We start from the raw sequence: 22,074 nt of genomic DNA, 5'->3' as shown, positions 1-22,074 counted from the left end.
CTTCAAAGGAGAGGCATTTGCAATAGCCATAACAGCCTCTTTCATATTATTTTCTTTTTTTTTCTCATCCTTATCCAACTCATCAAATTGCAAAGCATTCAAATTGCCTTTCATGATCATCAAATGGCAAAGCATTCGGATTTCCTTTCATGATCATACAAAGAGTAGATGCAAAACTCTAATACAAATCGAAAAGACCATCGAGAACAATTTGCACAATTGAACAGTCTAGCAAAATCTCATCTGCAACAATCATTTGCTCTTTAAGATCTTTGATCTTTCTTAAAAAAATATCTATAGAGTCACTTTCATTCATATGTTCATTTTCTAACTACTTATGTAGGTAAGCAATACGAGCCTTATTTCCTTTGAGAGGGGGGTCACCTTATAGAAGCCTTCTATATAACAAGCATTCAAAGGATAGTTGAAAAAACCCCCTTTTTAAAAAAAAATCACCATTTTATATACCCCTTCTATGAATTTTGGAGGCAACAATTATATCCCTTCTGTAAATCTAAAATCAAAGCATGTGCACTTCCATGGCTCTTCTATACAATTCAAATTAAAGCATGATGTTGCAACACTTTAGCCATGGAATTCTCAATATGACCTAAGATGGATATTTAGGCATGATAATATTATGAATGCTTCACAATAGCTCTATTACATAGAACTATATACAAAAAGCTCCAAGATCCACACGTCCAAAGCATGTCCTATACATAATCTATGAGTTTCGTTCATTGTCATACATACACAACCTCTTGTTTTCATTCTACCTTGTTAATTCAGCATTCAATATATAGCATTCTCAACATTCTTTTCTCTCTTTTTATCCCTAATCAAGTATAGATAGATTAAAGAGGAGGATTTGGTCCAATAAAGGCTATATTTTTTGCATATAGGTGCAAGCAAGAGAGATGCACATCATCACATCGTTCGAGTGAGCAAAGATGCATGTAAAAGGAGACTTCTTTTATGGTTTTTTGTGCAAGAACATTTATCAAAGTGCAAAAAATACTATATTTTGGGCCTTTTGAAGAAAAGTTGAATTTTTGCCAACTCCCATGATAAAGTTCTTCAGTTAACAAGTAAAGAGCATCTAAGCTAGCTATCTTTTTAGGGCGAGAGAGGGGCTATCTAGCACATACAACAAAGTGTGAACAGTAGTGATCCTTCAATGACTTGTACAATCATGAGATAAACAAGTGCAAATATGCCTCTTTTGTTCCTTTACTCTATATTGTTTTCTTTCTACTCCCTCTAATGTACTCTCTTCTCTCTCCTCCCCCTATACTCCCTCTCTATATAACTACTCTCTACTTGACACTCTACTCTCTTGGTTACTCTTTCTCTTCCTCTTACTTGCTCTTGTTCTCTCTCTCTCTCTCTCTCTCTCTCTCTCTCTCTCTCTCTCTCTCTCTCTCTCTCTCTCTCTCTCTCTCTCTCTCTCTCTCTCTCTCTCTCTCTCTCTCTCTCTCTCATTATATCAATATAATTTTATACCATAAATTTTCATAAAATTCTCTCTTCATCTCCATTTCCTTCACCCTCTTTCCAAATTTTCATAATTTTCTCCTTTATTTTTCTCTCATAATATGAGATTTGGCTACTAAGCTTCCAAACCCAAGCTTTTTTGTTATGTGAGATTTGGCTAGTAAACTTTCAAAATGTGAGATTTGGCTAGTAAGCTTCCAAAAACAATTGTTTTGTTATGTGACCATCATTATGGAGATCTCAAATGATATACCCAATTGACAAAACAAAAAAATAAGATTGCAATTTGATTATTTGTTGCTATTAATGAATCCACACATAGCCATGCATTTATATAGAAAGCCACAAAGAGAGAGAGAGAGAGAGAGAGAGAGAGAGAGAGAGAGAGAGAGATCAGCGCAACACACACTAACCCAAAGTCATCCGCAACACACACACACAAACCTAGAGTCAATACTATCACACTTCCTTGTAGTAGTTGCACAAAGACCATGAAAAAGAGGTTGGAGGTGATTGGACCGACCCATCAAAGCAACCAACAAACCAATCAAGATGATAACAAGGACATTTAGAATGCAACTATCATTGAAGAAGCCAAAGAGTGTTTTTAAAATCATAGGATTAATGGTGCATTGCTATGGCCTCAAGGTTTTTTTTTTTCATTAATTTTTGGGTCAATACATTGCTTTCATGAACCATTCAATCCCCATTGCAAAATATGCTAGAGTTATGAGTGATTATGCGACTAAAAGTATCACTATAAATGCCTACATGAAAGTTAGTTGCAACAAAATGATGTAGCTTTAGAGTATCCTTACTGCATTGACCCAATGGTATATACAATGATAATGGAGAGTACCATCAATAATAGGTGAAGTATTGATGGTTTGATAGTAAAACCCTAGTTCTAAGAGTCATTGTTGCTATAAAGGAAGATTGTAGACTTGAGTATGCAAAGTCCTTATATGGATAAGGTAGTACTACATTGTAAGTGCATAGAGGTTCTCAAGGCCCATTTTCATGTAACCAAACCAAAGCCAAAGAGTTTGCAAGGTAGAAGTATGTGGAAAACTTCTTTAGGTAGCTACTTAAGGATAGCCACATCAGATCAAAGGAGTGTTTTGAGACATAATTTGTTAAGGCACTAAACATCCTTACAGGATAATGTGTGTGTGTATATATGTGTGGACATGCATGCACATGCACATGCACATGTCCATGTGTGCATCCAAGCATGTATGTTTGGGGGGGATGGGGGATATTTACAAATTTTTGGGTTTTGATTATACATGAAAGAATGTATCTATGCACATTTTCATACATGTTTAAGTATGTACATATGTTTGTACAATAGTTTATAAATGTGTATATGCATACATGTATGTGTTTTCTTTTGTGTGTACACATGTGCATACATGCATTGTACTTATGCATAATCGATATCTTCTAAACATGTAAGAGAGAGAGAGAGGGGGTAGAGAGAGTTTTTACATAAAGATGTCCTATTGTGCGCATGCACAAATGGTGTCATGAAAATATAAGATGAAAAAGTAACCAAAGGTTATCAAAATTTTTCATAACCTATAAAATGATGTAAGTATCATTAAGAATGAGAAGTGCACAACAAGAATATGCTAGAGTGATAAAAGTTGCATGATGCTCATGGGACTTATATAATCCCTCCCATGGATGAACTCATTTGCTACCACATTGTAACCAGCTTGTGTAAGATGGTATGGATCCCAAAAGAGATATTTATAACGTTCATTACAAGGAGAAATAAAGGATTTACATGGGACAAACCCTTTTCTAGAGCCACCATACCCGCAACAAGCGCTCTCTACATCATCAAAGCCTACAATTTAAAAGTCCCCCATATTGTCAAAACTTTGAGAAATATTATAATAAATTACATCATAAAGAATGATATATTAGGCAATTTTCAAAAATAAATTGCTTGAAAGTAAGGATTTAGTAGGTACTTTATGCTATTATGTGATCGCTTGAACATACAAATATGTAAGCCCTATGGTATGAGGTCAAATTATAAGTAATTTAGGGTTTAATAAGCTTTAATAACATTTCAATAAAAAATTCTCTCATTCTAAAGAATTAGATTATGTATTTTGTTCTTTTTCTATCCATATATAGCTCCAATCATTATGAAAACTATATTTAGTAAATCAAACATGAGTATTGGAGCTTTTTCTCTTACCATAAGTATGATAGTTATCGATAATGTGGGCCATAAGTCCATATGCATCTGCATGAAGAAACTTAGCACCAACAAGTCCATGATTGAGCTCATCCAACATTTTCTTGAATTGAACATTGTAGGATTCAGCTAATGAATTTGCAAGAGTCGCACAACTTCCATTGTTGAACACATGAAGTGATCTCATGTAAGGCATGCATCCCACCTTGGGCATGTTTGTCACTATGAATTTGCGTGCTCCAGCATTATACAAGAACTATATAAATATGAAAAAAAAATATCATTTTATCAAGAAATATAATCCTCAAAATGAGAACATGCAGCATACCAAGCCATTAAAAATGCTGTAAGCGACTAAGATAAAATGTTTTTTTTCTAAATCAACTATGTCACACTATGAACTTGTAAGCCCTAACTTAGTTCAACAATTAAAGACGTCTACAATACAAAAATTTCCAAAGTAGAATGGCCAAATGCAGAAACTTTTGGATAGACTATGCTACAATATGAGTTAGTTAGCCATAACTTGATTTAACTGTTAGCGAAATCTAGGAAACCAAAAATTCAAAAGTAAAATGGTCAAAGATAGAAAAGCCACCATTCAATGAAAAATTTATGAAACTAAATTTAAAAAGCAAACAATTTAAAATAAGGTAATATTTAGATCATCAATGCTAATTAAGAGCAAGGCAAGATTTTGTTTTACTAGGATAAGTAGATCCTTTATCAATATTACAAACTTGTTAAATGTAGGTTTTAATTTAACAGAATTGCCCACTAAAAAAATAATAATCCTCCTTTCCTTGCCCCTCCCTCCCTCAATGTTTTGTGAGAAAATACATGGAGAAATATAATGTCACTAGGGCCTAAGTATATGGATCCTAAAAAGGTAACTCCCACTGTTTACAATCTCATGTAGTGTGCCACAGGTTGCTATTAGGTTCACTCTATCTAACCCAAGGGTAAATCCACAAACATCACCTTTTTGCCATTTGATCACATAGAACTCATTTGACTTATCATTCGATACCCAACCAATGTCTCGAGCTCATACATGTCTTTTTCTCATAATGAGGTCCTTATAACTTTGGGCACTATGCCACGATGTTGGGAAATATGGGAACTTTCCATAAATTTGGGACACGTGGTCAAATATTTGGATTTCTCATAACTTGATCACTATAACTCCAAATCGAGAGCTCTATAGCTCAATATATTTCATTTTTCAAGCGCTTTCCAATGGTAGGTCACATCACATGGTTTTGAGAAACTTGTGGACATGTTATCTAAGTAGCACCTTTTTAGTATTCAAAAGGTGAGAATTGGGAGATTCCCAAAGTCACTAATATTGTGTCATTGGATTATTGGTGGCACTTAACAAGAATGGGGTATTGATTATATCTAGCATCCCCTCTCAATCTTCATCCAATAGGTGAACTACATCCTCAAGCCAATGTTAAGTCTCTAAAGATGGAACTCAAAGTAGATCCTTTATATTTCACCATTCTGCTTTATCACACAATAGACAAGTTGAGCACCATGGATCATTGGTATCACCTAATGAGAGTGGGACATTGAGCATATCTAACACTCCCCCTTAACATTCACTCACAAGTGAACTACAACATCAGTCCAATGTTGAGTTTCTAAATATGAAATGAAAGCATATCCTTTCTGCTATTCCATTTTCCTTTGTTGAAAAATACACAAGTTGTACTATTCCATCCTCAATCAAATCATGCATATAGAAATATTGGATATCAATGTGTTTGGTGTATGCAAAAAACATTGGATTTTTTGATATAGCAATGCAACTATGATTATCACATCTTAGCATTGTTGAACCTTCATCCTACAATGTCATATGCCATAGCACTAACCTTAACTATACCACTTCACATGTAACAAAACAAGTTTTTTCCATGAATCCAAAGAGAAACAAAATCTAGCAAAGCTAACTTCCTAAAATCACTATCACTTGCCCATGTACCTATCCACCAAACTTATGTACCTTGCAATGTATGTTAATATTGATTTATCATCAATGGATAACTTCTCTTTGACCTTCGTAGATGTATAGGTATCTCCTTGCACTCAATCATGCCAACTTCTTTCCAAATCCCCCATGCAAATTTCTTTAGAGAAGATCTTACCGAGCACTCTAAATTTCAATCCCTAAACAATAGTACAACAAGCCTAAGTTTGTCATTTCAAACTCAAAACTCAATGCCTTTTTTGAGTCTGATGGATCATATCTTCTATGAGTCACAAAACTTACAAACTTTGTTCTCAAAATGAGAAGCCTCAAACCCCAATGGAGTTAAGCCACATATACTTTCTCCTTGAGGTCACTATTCAAAAACACTAATTTCACATCCATTCCATAAATGGGCCCCTTTTAGTGAGTAACACTACTAATATTGTGTGAATAGCAAGTCATTCTAACAATGAGAGTGAATTATTTTAAAAATCCAAATCCTTTTGACTTATAAAAGTCCTTATATAACTAGTTAGTCTTTGTACTTTTCTAAGTTACCATCAAGCTCTTCCAAACCCACTTGGTACTAATAATATTTTACTTTTCAAGTTGACCTACTGGCTCTCAAGTGTTATTCTTCATTGTGTGATCATACTCAACTTCCATAGTTGATCTCCACTTTATATCGACAAGTACTTTAATTCCAAGCTAACTAGCTCATTTACTTGTCTCGTAATCTCAACCGTGAAGTCCATATTGACCATGTGAGTAGAATCCTTTCTTTGCTCCTCTATTCTTACAAACCTCTAAATCCCATCACAATCCAAAGATAAGTGAGTCAAAGGTGACCTATCAATCCTCTCTTATTTTCTTTGGCCACATATCCCCTATCCTACATGTGACGGTGCATACCTGAAGGGTCTAGACCTGCTCCGGGGCTTAGACAAGGTCCAAAGGGGGTCCCAGGCATGTCTGTGAGAGCTCAAACATCACACTACATGATGGCATGATGTTGACTTAGATCCCATCACAATTTGAAGGGGAGTGTGACACGAGAGCCATATCAATTCTTTCTTATTTTCTTTGGCCAATATCCCTTATCCCACATGATGGAATGCTTGGTTGAGAGGGGAGAGGCCATCAAGTACAAGGAAAAGATGTTGTTAGGCAAGGGTTTTCCGATGATTTTTGAAATGATTTTTTGAAGGAAAATAACTAAAAGGCTTCAATGAAGTTTTTAAGAAATGGACCTACACCAAAATGCATAGAATAAGCTAGAAAATGATTGCATATGCATATATCAAGATAAAGTCAATTAATGCTTAGTGCAAGGATACTCATCTACTCAACTCTCTTGCATTAAATGGAAATGTATTAAGTCAAGCTCTATCTGCTAATACCATCGAAAGAATCAAGGATGCAATAATTAAGACTAAGTCAAGCTCTGTCTGCTAATACCATCGAAAGAATCAAGGATGCAATAATTAAGACTAAGAAGATCATAAAAAGTTGGGGGGTTCACTTGTCAAAAGATACTAGAGAGTAGCCTAAGTAAAACATGGATACTAAAACTACCACTCAAGGTAAAAGTCTTTATTTGGCAAGTTATTATGAATGTGGTGGCAATATGGTAGAACTCGAGTAGAAACATCAAGAAAGGGGAATCATGGATGAACACTATAGAGCTATGTATATTCAGACTTACTAGGTTCAATACCGAAAAAGTAAGGAGATTGCATTCCAATCGATTCGAAGCATTACCCTACACGAAATTTAAAATACACAATTGAAGTAGATTTTTTAGAGTAAAGTTGATGAACTCACCAATAACTCCCTTGAAACCTAGTCTATCAAATCCAACCAGTCCTTTAGAGAATATACATTGACTAACCACTTACACAAGCCATCTTAGCCTTTGCATAGCTTAGACCATTAATTTATTCCAATTAATATACCATTCAAGAAAGACATCCTATTGACCACATGCATGTTTATCATGCATAACATGTGAAATTTGTATTTAACATTCCAAATCTCATCACACTTGCCCAAGGAGAAAGCTTACATAATTGTGATATATAAGAAACCAGGTGGGATTAATGCTAGCTAAGGCCAAAATGTGTAGAAGGATATCTGACACTTTGAAGGCCTTTAATGGGCAATAATTGGGTGGGAATGAGTGTGGTTGGGTGTAAGATGATAAAGCATTTGAAGGGCATAAATGAGAGCCTATAATTAAAAAAACTTGTTGATCATGGATATGGTGTGGTTTTTGCTACCAAGAAATGAATCCCTATACACTTTTATAAGCTTCAATAGGAAAGTAAATGCTTTCGTAATTCATAATGCAAGCCCAAGATTTTCATGATGTAGAGGGGAGAAAAAGCACATACAAACCTCATGCTTACTCTTTTTCATAATTAGCCAACTCTAGCAAGACAACCTACCAACCATGTGCACATTTTTCATGCATAGCATGTGCAATTTCTATTTATCATATTCTAAATTCCATCAAGATCTCCCAAGAAGCATGGTTCCATAGCTATGATATATAGTAAACTAGATGGGATTGACATTGGCTAAGGCCAAAATGTATACAAGGGTAGGCAACACTTTTGGAGGCCTTGAATGGTGGTAAAGATTGGATGGGTATGATTGTGATTGGTTAGGTTAATTAATGATAAAGTATTTGAAGGGCATGAACAAGTCCAAAATAAAACAAGTGGCTCATCATGGATGTGATGTGGGTTTTTGCTACCATGAGTGCATCCCTATAGAATTTTATAAGCTTCAATTAAAAAATAAATGCCTCGTAAATGCTTTCATAATTGGTAGTGCAAGCCCAATATATTCATGATGGAGAGGAGAGAAAAAGTGTATACGAAGCTTATACTTTGGCTTCTTTTTTTCTTCTCACAAGGCAAGGCAGGGATTTGTGCACGTGCAGTAATAGCAACAATAGTAGCAACAACAACTGTAGTAGGAGGGATCCCATTGTCTCACACTTGAATCAACTTCTCAATGAAATGGGCATAGCCTACATCTATGGGCTCATCATCATGGAAATAGTAGTAGTAGTAATAGTAGTCCCACTGTCCTACACTTAAATCAACTTCTCATTTAGATGGGCATAGCCCACATCTATAGGCTCATAATCATGAAAATGTCTATGTGATTAACCAAAAAAGCTTATAGTAGTCCCACACTAGAATCAACTTCTCATTGAAATGGAAATAACCCACATCATGAAAGTATATGTGGGCTCATCATCATGGAAATCTCTATGTACTTGACCAAAAAAGTCTATGAATGTGATCTTTGTGAGATCTCAACCCATAAGCTCCAAAATCCATGCAAAAATGTATGCAGTTCAACCTTGTCATTATCATCCATTTGTGTCTATATGAAACCACTATCAAGCAACTATAATCACATATGTAGCCTAAGACAATGCTCTTTGATAATATTATCTTACTTTAATAAATACATATAATGATCTTTACATATCTTATCAACAACATGAACACCACATTATCTTGGCAAGTAGCTTGACCTTAAGTCTACATATCAATAGTGTGATCTAATGACCTTGAAACTCAAATGAATTATCTTCTAACCTTTAGTTGACTCTTGAATTTGTCTAGAACATCTTGCTTGAAGGTCTCCCATGGTAAGAACTTTTCCTTTGAGATAGGCACCACACTGAGGTAATTGTCCACAAGATCATTAGCTCCAATAGTCACACTAAAAAGGGCCTTAGAAAGGAAAGGTGCCACATTGTCCTCCCCTAGTAAAACCTTCAAGTCAAGCAAGGTGGCTTGCTCAAAATAACTTAGTTGCACATCCATTGGAAGAACATGGATCTGAAAAATCAATAAACTTACTTTAAGCATGCTTTTATATAAGAGAAATAAGCAAAAGGTCTAGCTTACTAGGATTCTTCACATAACATGTCATCATATTTTATGCACATCGAAAAAAGATCAGCTGACATAATCATTATCATATGCAAGAACCTAAAACGATAAAAATGGTCAAACTTTTAGAGTTTATGCTAAAACAAGTAACATGAAATAGAAAAGGCCATGTACCACTTTTGTAAACTCTCTTCTTCCCCTTATTTTCTTCTCAAAAATTAGATTTCATCAATAATATTACTATTAGAGCAAAATGAATGAAGGAAAAGTAGATGCTTAAGAACTAAAGTGCAATGTTTATTTCTCATTCAAAAAAGTTTCATTTAATGCAAGTGACTTACAAATAAGCGCCCAGTGTTGTTCAAAATCCCACTACCACTAGAGGCATAATTCACACCATTTAGGATGATTGGCCCCTTTGTTGAAGGTGCTAAAAATGGTTGTGGAAATGTAGTACCACCAAATCTTTGACCTACAAAACCAAATATTTGTTTTCAATTTGGTACTGAAAATGGTTGTGAAAATAAAGCTCCACCATTGTGGAAATACAATACTGTGATATCTCTAACCTACAAAACCAAATGTTCAATTTCAAACAAGTGCTAGAGATGGTTGTCAAAATACATCACTCAATTTTTGACCTACAAAGCTAGGAAATTCATTTTCAATAAAGTGGAGCTCCTACTCTAGCAAAGAGAAAGGGAACTTAAAAAGCATTACAAAATCCTCCAATGCACAATTTAGCAATTATCACCATCGATGAGATTCAGTATTTTCTACTTAGTTAAGTTCTTATTAAAAATCAAACTTAGCAAGCAAAAACTATTAGTTTATGAATGACTTTCTGAATGATACATTATTCAAACACTAGAGTCACCTCACAAGCTATTGATTCACTATATTAGAGAGGGACAACCTATTGAGCTCTAGATCTCCTTATCATGCAAAACCCAAAATCAATATTGTATCAAGCCTTCGTAATGAACCTAACTAACCAAACTAAACTAAGGCCTCAACACATAGTTATTTGAGTGTTTATTAGTATCTATTCTTACATTTTGAAGGTCGAAATGGAAGAAATCAAAAAGTATTATTAGAAGGCTCATTTGGAAAATTGGTGACTTGGACTAGCATTGGCCTATGATTGCTTTAACTCAAGCTACATTACCTAAGAAAAACAAAGTTTTGGGATTGAATACTCTTGAGCAAGTCTTGACACATCTACTCTACTAGCTCAAAAATCTAGCAAAAGATCAACTATGGGTGGTTAACTTGGCCCTTTATTAAAAAACCTCATACATCCCCCTCAAGATTCGATGATTTTGATTGGAAAGCCATATCTTTTGGAGGTAAGCATAGGATTGACACATCACTAATTGATCCATGAGAATAAACTTGGACTCAACAAAAGGGATTTTAAAATTTTCATTTTTGGGCCTTACTTACATATAAAACGGTATCGATTTATAGGGATATTCATAGGTTGAATATACAAAAAGTTTGTTTTGTTTATGGTTAAGTGTTATTAAATATGTAAAAGCACACAAAGGTGAGGGTGTCAAATATGAGAAGGTTATTTATGATCTCCAAGGAATGGAGACATTAATGGTCACAAGATACTTTCAAAACTTGAAAGAGGAGGATGCAATGAGTTCGATCTACAATTCTTATGTGGAGAGTTTCATTCACAAGAAACTTTCCTATTAAGGGTAGGATAAAACAACTCAAATATATCGCTTCATAACTAAGTGATAAAGGCATAATAATTTATGGATCTCAAGATGTCTAGGGGCAAATAAGATACGACTTTATTTAAACTTTCCTAGTTAGGAAGCTTCAAAGAACACTAGTTTGGGTGTTACATAATGTCAATACTTAGACATTTATAAAATAGAATATTTTTTAAACCTTAGCTTAAGGACAATCCAAGTAGAAAACTAGGATCTTTTGTAAAACTTAGACTTGGACAAAACTGACCTATGGAAGTCACCATAGTTGCCGATGCCGTGCACGTGTCTTGCACCATTTGAAATGAGAGACCTCATAGGGTGAATATAGTATCCTCAGAAAATGAGGATTCTACATGAAGCTAGTGCAATGTGCTATACAACCATTCGCTCTCACACCTCACATGCATCTTTCTCTTCTTCACATGCCAACTTTCCTATTTTCTAGATCCTTTGTATGGCCCAATTGCATCAATTTCAATTGTGGGTCCATCATTTCCTAACCTACACAAGACTAGTGCAATGTGCTCGTGTATGTATAATGTGTGTGGGCGCGCTTATCTACTAGTCAAGATTTGCAACTGATCTGCGAGAGTTTGCATTTATAACTAGTCTTTGGGCCTTGGAAATCAAGAAGCAATCTAATTGTAACTGGGACCTCTGACTCTCAACAGGAAAAGCAATATGTGATTGGTGGGCGATGACTTACTGAAGATATCCACCATGAGGAGGCCATTGGTGAAGCGACCGGTTGGGTGACCGGCATCCGGGGTGGGGAAATCGATACCGTAGGGAAGACTCCTGGCGGTGGCCACTGATCTGGGCAGGTAGTTGTTGTTACCGGCGTCCACGAGGGAGTCCCCGAACACGAACACCGGCACGGGCCGGTGGCCTGCGACCTCACCAGCGGCAGCTGCTGCATCGAATGAAGAAGAAGAAGAAGAAGAAGAAGAAGAAGAAGCAGAAGAGTAGCTGCAGTTGCAGCTGCACAAGAGCAAGAGAATTAGCTGGAATCCATGGCGGAGCATATTTCCGGCGCGGCCACACGCAATAGAGAATGCAGCTCTAATATCATCTGATAGCAGTTATGCGGCTACCTGACTACTACCAGCTTTATAGGCAGCGTACTTAGATACCATGTGGTAGTCTTATTAATATTGATAGCAGTTATGCGGCTACCTGACTACTACCAGCTTTATAGGCAGCGTACTTAGATACCATGTGGTAGTCTTATTAATATGGTTAGTAGTGAGGACTCACCCACCCATCACGTCTCCTGCACCGCAGCTGCGTACTTAGATACCATGTAGTAGTCTTATTAATATGGTTAGTAGTGAGGACTCACCCACCCATCACGTCTCCTGCACCGCCATTACTGCTGTCTTTCTCTTTTACTAACAAGGACGACACCATTACCAGTGGCCAACGGCCATTCTCCTGGAGTGACGAGTCCCGAGTCCTGAGTCCTGAGTCCTACATTCAATGGCGCCTCCATCGTTGTTCTACTCTACCTGCAGTACAGGAGGATACAGCACTTTGATGACTCTTTGTAGCAATACGTAGGTGGCATTATTTACCGAGACTCGAGTACATGCAGTTTTTTTCCTTTTAATGCAGAAATTATATATTGATACTTCTATCAAGCCTGATATGTACATCTGCACCTCTAAGGTGCTTCTGATCGTTATTGCTTAGGGTTTTAACAAACTCATTGAAATTGAAAATTATCTCGAGAAAAGCTTACTATATTATTTTTCGGGCATTTTAGTTATAAAATTGATTAATGCCATATCTTTTTCTTAAGCTTTTTTTTTAAATGTGATTAATACCATGTCTATTTTATATATTATTTAGAGGTTTGCTTGGGGGATCCCGAACCACCCAAAAGGCTTCCCAAGTCTACGTGGCACAAGGAGAAGAAGTTTGATATTTAAGAAATAAAGAGAGCTTTTGAGGGTTATATTTATTTTATATATATATATATATATATCTCTCTCTCTCTCTCACACATATGAAATGATATGATATTTTAATGGTTAAACATGTATATGCAATGTGCATATACTCTAAAAACATTCACAAATGCACACATACTACATTACACTTTTTAAAAGAGGTTGTATTTTATTTAATTGAATATATGGGATGAGATAATAATTTTATAAATGGTTAAACATATTCACTCAATGTATACATTTATATACAAGAGTGTACACACAAACACACACACAAACATATACATAGCCAAATATTTTGAAGTTCACATTGTGTATACAAAAGGGACATCTAAGCAATACTTAAGTAAATAGTCTAGCTTGGCCTCATATTTATGACATGGCTACTCGCTTACTCTTTGAGTATATGGATGTAAATTTTTCATTCTAATATATTATAAAACTGCATTACAAAAAGCAAGTGTGAAAACTACATTTTGAAAGCACTCAAGGGGTTGCGTTTCAAAGTTGAATTCAAATGTTTTAGAAAGAGGAGTAAAAACTTTTGGTTTTCAAATTTGGACTTAAATATCTAAATAGTATACTAATGTAAAAGAGATGTATATAATGAATGTGAGCTTCACCCATAGAGATGGAAACACAATCTATTTGGAAGGTAACTCATGGCCTTTAATTTAGCCTTATATGAAAGGACACTAAAAGTGAATGAAAGTGTAGATGCAATATATAGACATGCTTTTATGAGTGCATCTAAAAGGTAAAACATTCCAATCCAACAACAAATTGTTTTAATTTTCCATGTCTTTTTAAGACAAAGAAGGTGAAAGAAGAGTAGAGTAACAAATGAGGCACAAGTCAAGACTCAAGAGCACATATGTGAGGGCGATCATGTTGTAGACCTATGGAGACTTAGGTACATTTTATTATTCTTCTTCTCATTAAGGAAGAAAACATTGTTCACACTTGAATCTTCTTCTCAACAACGAGGTAAGGTTTGTCCTTTTTCTTTGTCGTCTTCATTATCTTCTTCTTCTTCTTGTGAAGAACGCATAAACCTAATTTAACTTTTGTGTTCTTCTCCTCAAGACTACAATCATTCAAGAGAGTCCATCAAGAGAGGTAGCATCAACAATCAAGATAAAATGAAAGTGCAACCAAGCCCCAAAGAAGAATGTAATTTTCTTTCTCCCCTTCTTTGTTTTTGAATGTACAGACATTTTGAAATTTTTATGTTAATCTTTTGTTTGGTTTCTAGTTTGTAACATTTTTAGTCCTGTTGTAGTGCTCTGTATAGTGCTTTTTGTAGCATGTTTACATATGCATATAAAAGCATAGTTATAGTTCCTTAACAATGTGGCTTATAACAATAATCCTAAAATAATGTATTTTGTTGTTTGTCTATATATTATATTGTATAGTTTGTCTAGGTATTACAGTCTATGGTGCCATAATGCTCTATGTACACATATGTAAAAGTATGGCTCAGTGCAATTAACCACTCTAATAAATGTGTTTATAAACATGCCTATAAATTGTAGTTAGTGCATGTATTCTACATATGTTCTTTCTCTATGTAGAATCTAAACTATAAATGTACATATAATTAAACATGTTTTAAATTTCTCTCTTGAAGGCCATGCTAAATAGACAACTAGATGCATCTTTTTATGTGTACCTTGTAGCTGAAACTATCTTTTAAGTTCCATTTTTTTATTTTTAGTTTTTCTTATTATTTTTTATTTTGTATGAATAGAGTAACATATGATCGCTTATATTGCAACACACGCAATTTTCATTTACATCCTTGTATGATCGTCTAGGTACTACAAGCACAAATATGTCAAGATTGTGGGAGAGAAGGAAGGAGTCTCGCTTGAAGCTTTCTTGCTTGCACAATGGGGGAAGACACACAAGGGTGGAGGCTGAAAACAGTTTTCCTCTTTTTTAGTTGTGTAAGCCAAAAGAACTCAAGTACAAAGAAATAGAAGAACCCTCTATATGGGTCTCAAATCAAACTCAACTAACTAAGGTGGCATACTAACTGAGCCACGAACTAGAGTAGATAAGGATAGCTATCATGTAGCTATTATTAAGGGGCGGTGTACCAACCGCATCTGCAACTGACAAGTCGGTGACATAAATACACAACGGTCACCCTGGCGTATCACGAGTGGAGCTCGATATCTCAACACTCCCCCTCGAGCTCAATCCCAATTCCTGCACACCAAGCAGGTCTCTGAACTTGCGCAGCTTCTCTGCGCCCAATGCCTTCGTGAATATGTCAGCTACCTAATCCTCTGTGCTGACATAAACTAGATCAATAAGACCTAGTAAAACCCTCTCTCGCACATAGAGATAATGCACCTCAATGTGCTTTGTTCTAGCATGATAGACTGGGTTATTTGCCAAGTGTATACTACTCATGTTGTCACAATAAATGACAACTGGCCCATCTGTAGACTGATGCATATCATAAAGTAGCTTATGCAACCAAGCTACCTCACATGCAGCCATTGCTGCACCCCTGTACTCAGCCTCTGTGCTCGACAAGGCAACTGTAGGCTGTTTCTTGTTGCTCCAAGTGACTGCAGCACTCCCAAAAGAGAACACATATCCACTGGTAGATCGTCTATCAGAAATACTACCAGCCCAATCAGCATCAGTGTATCCATGCAACTGTATCTGAACCCCAGTCTCATAAAATAGTCCATACTGCAATGTGGACTTCACATACCTGAGTATGCGTCTAGCCGCATCCAAATGTGGTTTCCTTGGAGCCTGCATAAACTGACTTACCAATCCAACAGCATAGCTCAAATCTGGCCTGGTAATAGTCATATAAATCAAACTTCCTACTATGCGTCTGTACATAGTAGGGTCTTCTAGAAGCTCACCTGCATCTGTGCTCAGCTTCACATTTTGCTCCAAAGGAACTGAAATAGGCTTACAGCCTGTCATCCCATATTTGGACAGCATGTCCAATCCATACTGCCTCTGCAAGAGCTGTATCCCACTTGGTGATCTAATTACCTCAATGCCCAAGAAATATCGCAGCTCTCCCAAATCCTTCATCTCAAACTTCTGCTTCAATAGCATTTTCACATGAAGGATATCTTCATCACTGTCACCTGTCATAATCAAATCATCAACATAAATGACAAGTAGCATAATACATTTCTCTGTTTTTCTCACATAAAGTGAGAAATCTGCCTTGGAAATCTGAAAGCCAATAGTGACAAGATACTGTCCTATCTTGTCAGACCATGCTCTAGGTGCTTGCTTCAAGCCATACAAGGCTTTCTTCAACCTGCAAACAAACTCAGGATGAACAGCATGCACATAACCTGGTGGCTGCTCCATATAGACCTCTTCTTGCAAATCACCATGCAAGAAGGCATTCTTTACATCCATCTGATGTAAAGACCATCCCTTTGATGCAGCCATAGCAATGACTGCTCTTACGGTTGCCATCCTTGCAACCGGACTGAATGTTTCTTCATAGTCAATGCCATATGTTTGTGCATATCCCTTGACCACTAATCTTGCCTTGTATCTGTTCACAGAACCATCTGCATTGTGCTTCACCTTATAAACCCACTTACAGCCAATTGCATTTTTACCTTTAGGCAAAGGTACCAATTCCCATGTAGCATTTGCTTCCAAGGCATCCATTTCTTCATCCATGGCTTTCTCCCATTTTTCTTTTCCCATGGCTTGCTCAAAAGAAGTGGGTTCTGGTTCCTGTATCACTTTGACCATATATGCATAGTGAATGGCTGTAAATCCATCATATTTCAGCCTATCCACAGGATACCTAGCTCTCGTAGACCTGCGCAAAGTAGGTTCACTCCCAAGTGCTCTCAAAACATCCCTGGTCTTCCTTACTCCAGGTGTAACAATAGAAGGAATACCCAACTCATCATCAATGCTCTGTTCTGAGCCACTGGATTCACCATCCACATAAGAGTGACCTGCATTCACATCAAACATGGGCTGATCAACCTTCTCTTTTCCTTTTCGTGATACCTGCATACCACTATCTGCATTACTTTGAGAAGATTCTCCTAATCTCAATCTGCCTGTCCATGGCGAAGAATGTGAACCACTGCTAGAGGACGCTCCAGGTCCACTAATATTTTGTGACTGCTGCTGTGAATTATGTACAGCATTACCATTTTGTGCATCTACATCATCAATCACATTTACTGGTTTATACTAGCTACTCATCTCATCAAAAACAACATCTCTGCTCACTGTAAACTTACGAGTAGAAGGGTTATAGCATCTATACCCTTTTTGCTGCAGAGAATAACCAATAAAGATGCACTTCTCAGCTTTTGGATCCAACTTGGATCTCAGCTCATCTGGCACATGTACATAGGCAATGCAACAAAAAATTTTCAAATGAGAAATATCTGGTTTCCTACCAGTATACCTCTCCTCTGGAGTCATTCCATGTATTGCTGCAGTGGGAGTCCTGTTCATTATGTAGACTGCTGTAGCAACTGCTTCAGCCCAATAAAAATCTGGCAAGTCTTTTTCATTGAGCATGGCACGAGATACCTCTCCAATATGCCTGTTTTTCCTTTCTGCAATTCCATTTTGTTGTGGGGTATAACTGCATGAATATTGCTGCTTTATGCCATGCTCCTGCAAGAACTTTGCAAACTCATTTGAGAGGTACTCTCCCCCTCCATCTGACCTTAGGCATTTTATTTGCAGACCTGTTTCTTTTTCAGCCATAGCTTTAAGGGTTTTGAAATGCCCAAAAACTTCACTTTTCTTTTTCATAAAATACACCCAAACTTTTCTGCTATAGTCATCAATAAAAGTGACAAAATAATGACAGCCTCCAAGAGATGCAGCTTTAGTAGTCCACACATCAGAGTGGATTAATTCCAATGGCTTTTCACTCTCTTGAACATGTCTAGGAAATGGTTTCCTTGCCTGTTTTCCAAACTGACAGGCTTCACATACCTTATGCATTTCTGCAACCTTGAATTTCGGCAAACCTGCAACAATATTTTGGGCCTGCATTGATTTAAGTCGCTGTACATTAACATGACCAATGCGTTTATGCCAGATATCAATATCTGCAACTACACCGGTCCCATGTGCAAACATTGTTGCACTCAATTCAAACATGTCTGCATCCAATGTAAACATTCTGCCCTTCTTCTTTCCTTTTTCTATCAAGCGACCTTTATTTTTCATATCCTCAACAAAGCATCCATGAGGATTAAATCTGACCTGCAAGCCCTGTTCAACCATTTGACCAACAGAAACTAGATTCTTGGTGATATTCGGGACATGAAATACATCGGACAGGTATTTCTTTTTCCCATCCTGCATAGATAAGGGAATTTTTCCAATCTGCACAATAGGATGTGCAGTATCATCACCAGTCTCCACAAATCCTGGTTTTTTCATTTTTCTTGCATCCTCCATCCATTCTGCATGACCTGTCATGTGGTTTGATGCACCTGAGTCAACATACCATACATCATTGCTTTCTTCTGCACTTGTCACAGAATTGTTCATGTGCTGCACCATAAACAAGTGCTCATTTCTGTCATCACCCTGTCTACTAGAAGATGCATAATTCCCTTGTTGCAGTTTTCCATTCATGATGTCATTCTGCTTTTTATAGCAGTCTTTAGCCATATGACCCATTTTACCACAGTAGTAGCATTCAACATTACTGTTTGCATTTTGGCCTCTTTGCCATCCACCACGACCTCTTTGGCTCCCCCTGCCTCTAGAGTTACCACGTCCTCCTCCATAGGACTGGTTTTCTTGAGTCTGCTGCATATTCTGATTTCTGCCACGGCCTCCAAATCGGCCTCCTCTACCTCTGCCTCTACCTCTTCCAGCATTTGAGTAGAAGACAGCTTCTTTTGAAGTTCCTCCTGAAGAAGATGCACCACCATTTCTCTGTTCCTCAGAAATTAGAAGAGCAATCAACTCCTCAAAATCAGGAAATCTTTCACGAACTGAAATGGATGTCCGAAACTGTGCATAATCCTTTCCTAGACCATTCAAGGTCACAGAAACTAAATCATCATCTTCCACTGGCGACCCAATGGAAGCAAGTGCATCTGCAATCTTCTTCACCTTCATGTGGTAGTCATTGATGCTCATATTTTCTCTTTGCACATTGTGCAACTCTTGCTTGAGCTGCATTTTCCTGGCTTGCGTATTTGTGCTATACATCTTTGACAGAGTATCCCATGCCTCCTTTGGCGTACTTGCATCCTGAATATGCACAATCATAGAGTCTGAAATGCTGATAGACAGCCAGTACATAACTTTCCTGGCTCTCTCATGCCATGCTTTGAATGCCTGCATTTGCTGTTGATTGGGAACATCAGGAAGAACTGGTTCTTCTTCATTTCCTGCAACAAATTCCCAATATCCTTTTCCCATAAGGAAATTCGTCATTCTAAACTTCCATGCCTGGAAGTTGTTCTTGTCAAGCTTTTCAGTGACAATCTGTGAAAGAGAATCAGACGCCATTACAGAATACTGCAAGAAATTCTGTCACTGCCAAAAAACACAGCTTCACCCTCACAAGGGCAAATCTGCAAAACTGACGAAAGTGGTATTTGACCACACAGTCACTTCCTAGTGACGATTTTGCATAAACAAGAACCAAGGATGATTCTGAAACTCCCAATGTCTCTGCGCACAAGCATACGATGCAATTTCTACAGTAACTTTTCACCGACCTGTAGAACAGTGGCTGCACAGCATAAAACTGAGCCTTTTCCTGAGTGCGTGCAGAAAACTTCCGTCTGCGAAACAGGCCCCGAAATGGCCTCAAATCAAAAAAACAAGGTCGCCAAGGGGCTAAAGCCCTTTTCCCGCAGCATATACTGCCCTCTTGCTTCACCGCGAAGGGCGTCTCAACCTGAGACAATGCACTCCTGCAATTTCCGGCTGCGCTACCTGCAGAGATCTGCTCCCAAAATAGAAAATGAAAGCAACATTGCTCCTCTTACCAGAACACCGCGAGCTTGGCTTGCTTTCTTGAGCTCCTTACCACGAACAAGGCTCTGATACCATGTCAAGATTGTGGGAGAGAAGGAAGGAGTCTCGCTTGAAGCTTTCTTGCTTGCACAATGGGGGAAGACACACAAGGGTGGAGGCTGAAAACAGTTTTCCTCTTTTTTAGTTGTGTAAGCCAAAAGAACTCAAGTACAAAGAAATAGAAGAACCCTCTATATGGGTCTCAAATCAAACTCAACTAACTAAGGTGGCATACTAACTGAGCCACGAACTAGAGTAGATAAGGATAGCTATCATGTAGCTATTATTCAGGGGCGGTGTACCAACCGCATCTGCAACTGACAAGTCGGTGACATAAATACACAACGATCACCCTGGCATATCACGAGTGGAGCTCGATATCTCAACAAAATATTGGAGGACATGAGTATGGATCAAATTGCCCTTACACCATGTATAATGCATACATCATCACAAGGAGATCATCATGCTCCTTTGTTACATATGCATTCAAGAGAGCAAGCCCCATGTGCACTAGCAAGGCATGCTTGTTGAGGATGCTTATTCTCTAGTTTTAGGGTATTAACCTCTATCTTTGGTAAGCCAAGCCAAATCTAGATTTGGAATGAACCTATATTTGCACTTATTCTCTAGTTTTAGGGTGTTAACCTTTATCTTTGGTAAGTTAAGCCAAATCTAGCTTCGGAATGAACCTATACTTGCATTTCTTGAATGCAAATGGCTTTTCTTTTTTCTTTAAAGCATTATAATTTTGATTGTTACTACTATATTTTGTTAGATGTGGTTGATGTGAATATTTAAAGGATAAAAATCTTGAAGTAGTTATATAATTGCAACTCCATTTGGAGTGGTGATCATGTAATTGTTGGGAATTGATCCTTGGTTTTCTTTGTACCAAAATTACTCATATTTATAAGTGCATTTATTTGTGTGACAACACATGCATTTAACTTGCACAATTAACACAAGTGTAGATACAAGTTTGTAGACCCAAATCTAATCACCCATATAAATGTGCCTGTAAGCTTTTTTCATAATGTTGAGAAATAAGACATGGGTTAAGTCATATTCTATGCTTATATGAAATGAAAAAGAGATTGTATGTAAAGTGCCCTTAAGTCAAAACTATTTGTCCACTTTGGTAGATACTCATAGTGAGAAGAGAAGAATGAAAACGAAGAAGATGGATTGAGTGTCCATAACTTATGCAATCTCACTTCCATTGTGCATCTAACTCGAATCCTTTCCATTGGTATCAAAGCAAGAGTATAGAAGTAAAGGATCGAATTGAGGAGCACAAAGAATCAAGGTCTACATCCAATTCAAAGCTTGCTATCTGCCATTAAATGAGGTACAAATCCTCAGCTAATTAACTCAAAATAGGTGTACAAATTGGAAGAGATATTGGAGCTTGGATTGGTGTTCTATTGTCCTCTTGAATGCATTCAAAAATCCATTGAAGGTTGGAAATCATGAATGACAACAAAGTTTGAGTTTTCTTTGTGATACAAATCGAGACATATGTTAGTGACAAGCACACGGGCTGCTTAAGCTCAGGACTTGCTTGAGCAAGGGGCATGCTTATGCCCAAAAGCATAGGGGAAGCTCATAAATTGAAGCACATGGCCTACTTCCTAAATAAATAGGGGATTTATGTTCGTCAGAGAGACAGAGAGAAGAATTGAAGTTTATCGTGATTAGAAAAGTGAGCTTGAAGCTCACAACTTAATGTCTAGGAGGCGTGTATGTTCTTTGT

The 22,074-nt window shown here is 37.1% G+C and overlaps 1 protein-coding gene across 1 annotated transcript; it reads right to left on the bottom strand.

Moving 5' to 3' along the window:
* Positions 1-3,079: 3,079 nt before the first annotated feature.
* LOC148040994 (GDSL esterase/lipase At4g16230-like) lies at positions 3,080-12,470 on the bottom strand. Its single transcript, XM_087675421.1, has 5 exons — positions 12,044-12,470; positions 9,949-10,079; positions 9,308-9,553; positions 3,713-3,968; positions 3,080-3,352 (listed from the first exon to the last, which is right to left on the bottom strand). Exons 1-5 carry the CDS (start codon positions 12,360-12,362, stop codon positions 3,132-3,134), a joined length of 1,173 nt encoding a protein of 390 aa, XP_087531547.1. The 5' UTR covers positions 12,363-12,470; the 3' UTR covers positions 3,080-3,131.
* Positions 12,471-22,074: the final 9,604 nt, after the last annotated feature.

Source organism: Lygodium microphyllum, chromosome 1, assembly GCF_053477565.2.
Source record: "Lygodium microphyllum isolate KBCC chromosome 1, Lygodium_microphyllum_v1.1.10, whole genome shotgun sequence".
NCBI lineage: Eukaryota > Viridiplantae > Streptophyta > Polypodiopsida > Schizaeales > Lygodiaceae > Lygodium > Lygodium microphyllum.
The sequence above is the reverse complement of the archived record's forward strand: the minus strand, read 5'-3'. Positions and strand labels throughout refer to the sequence as shown.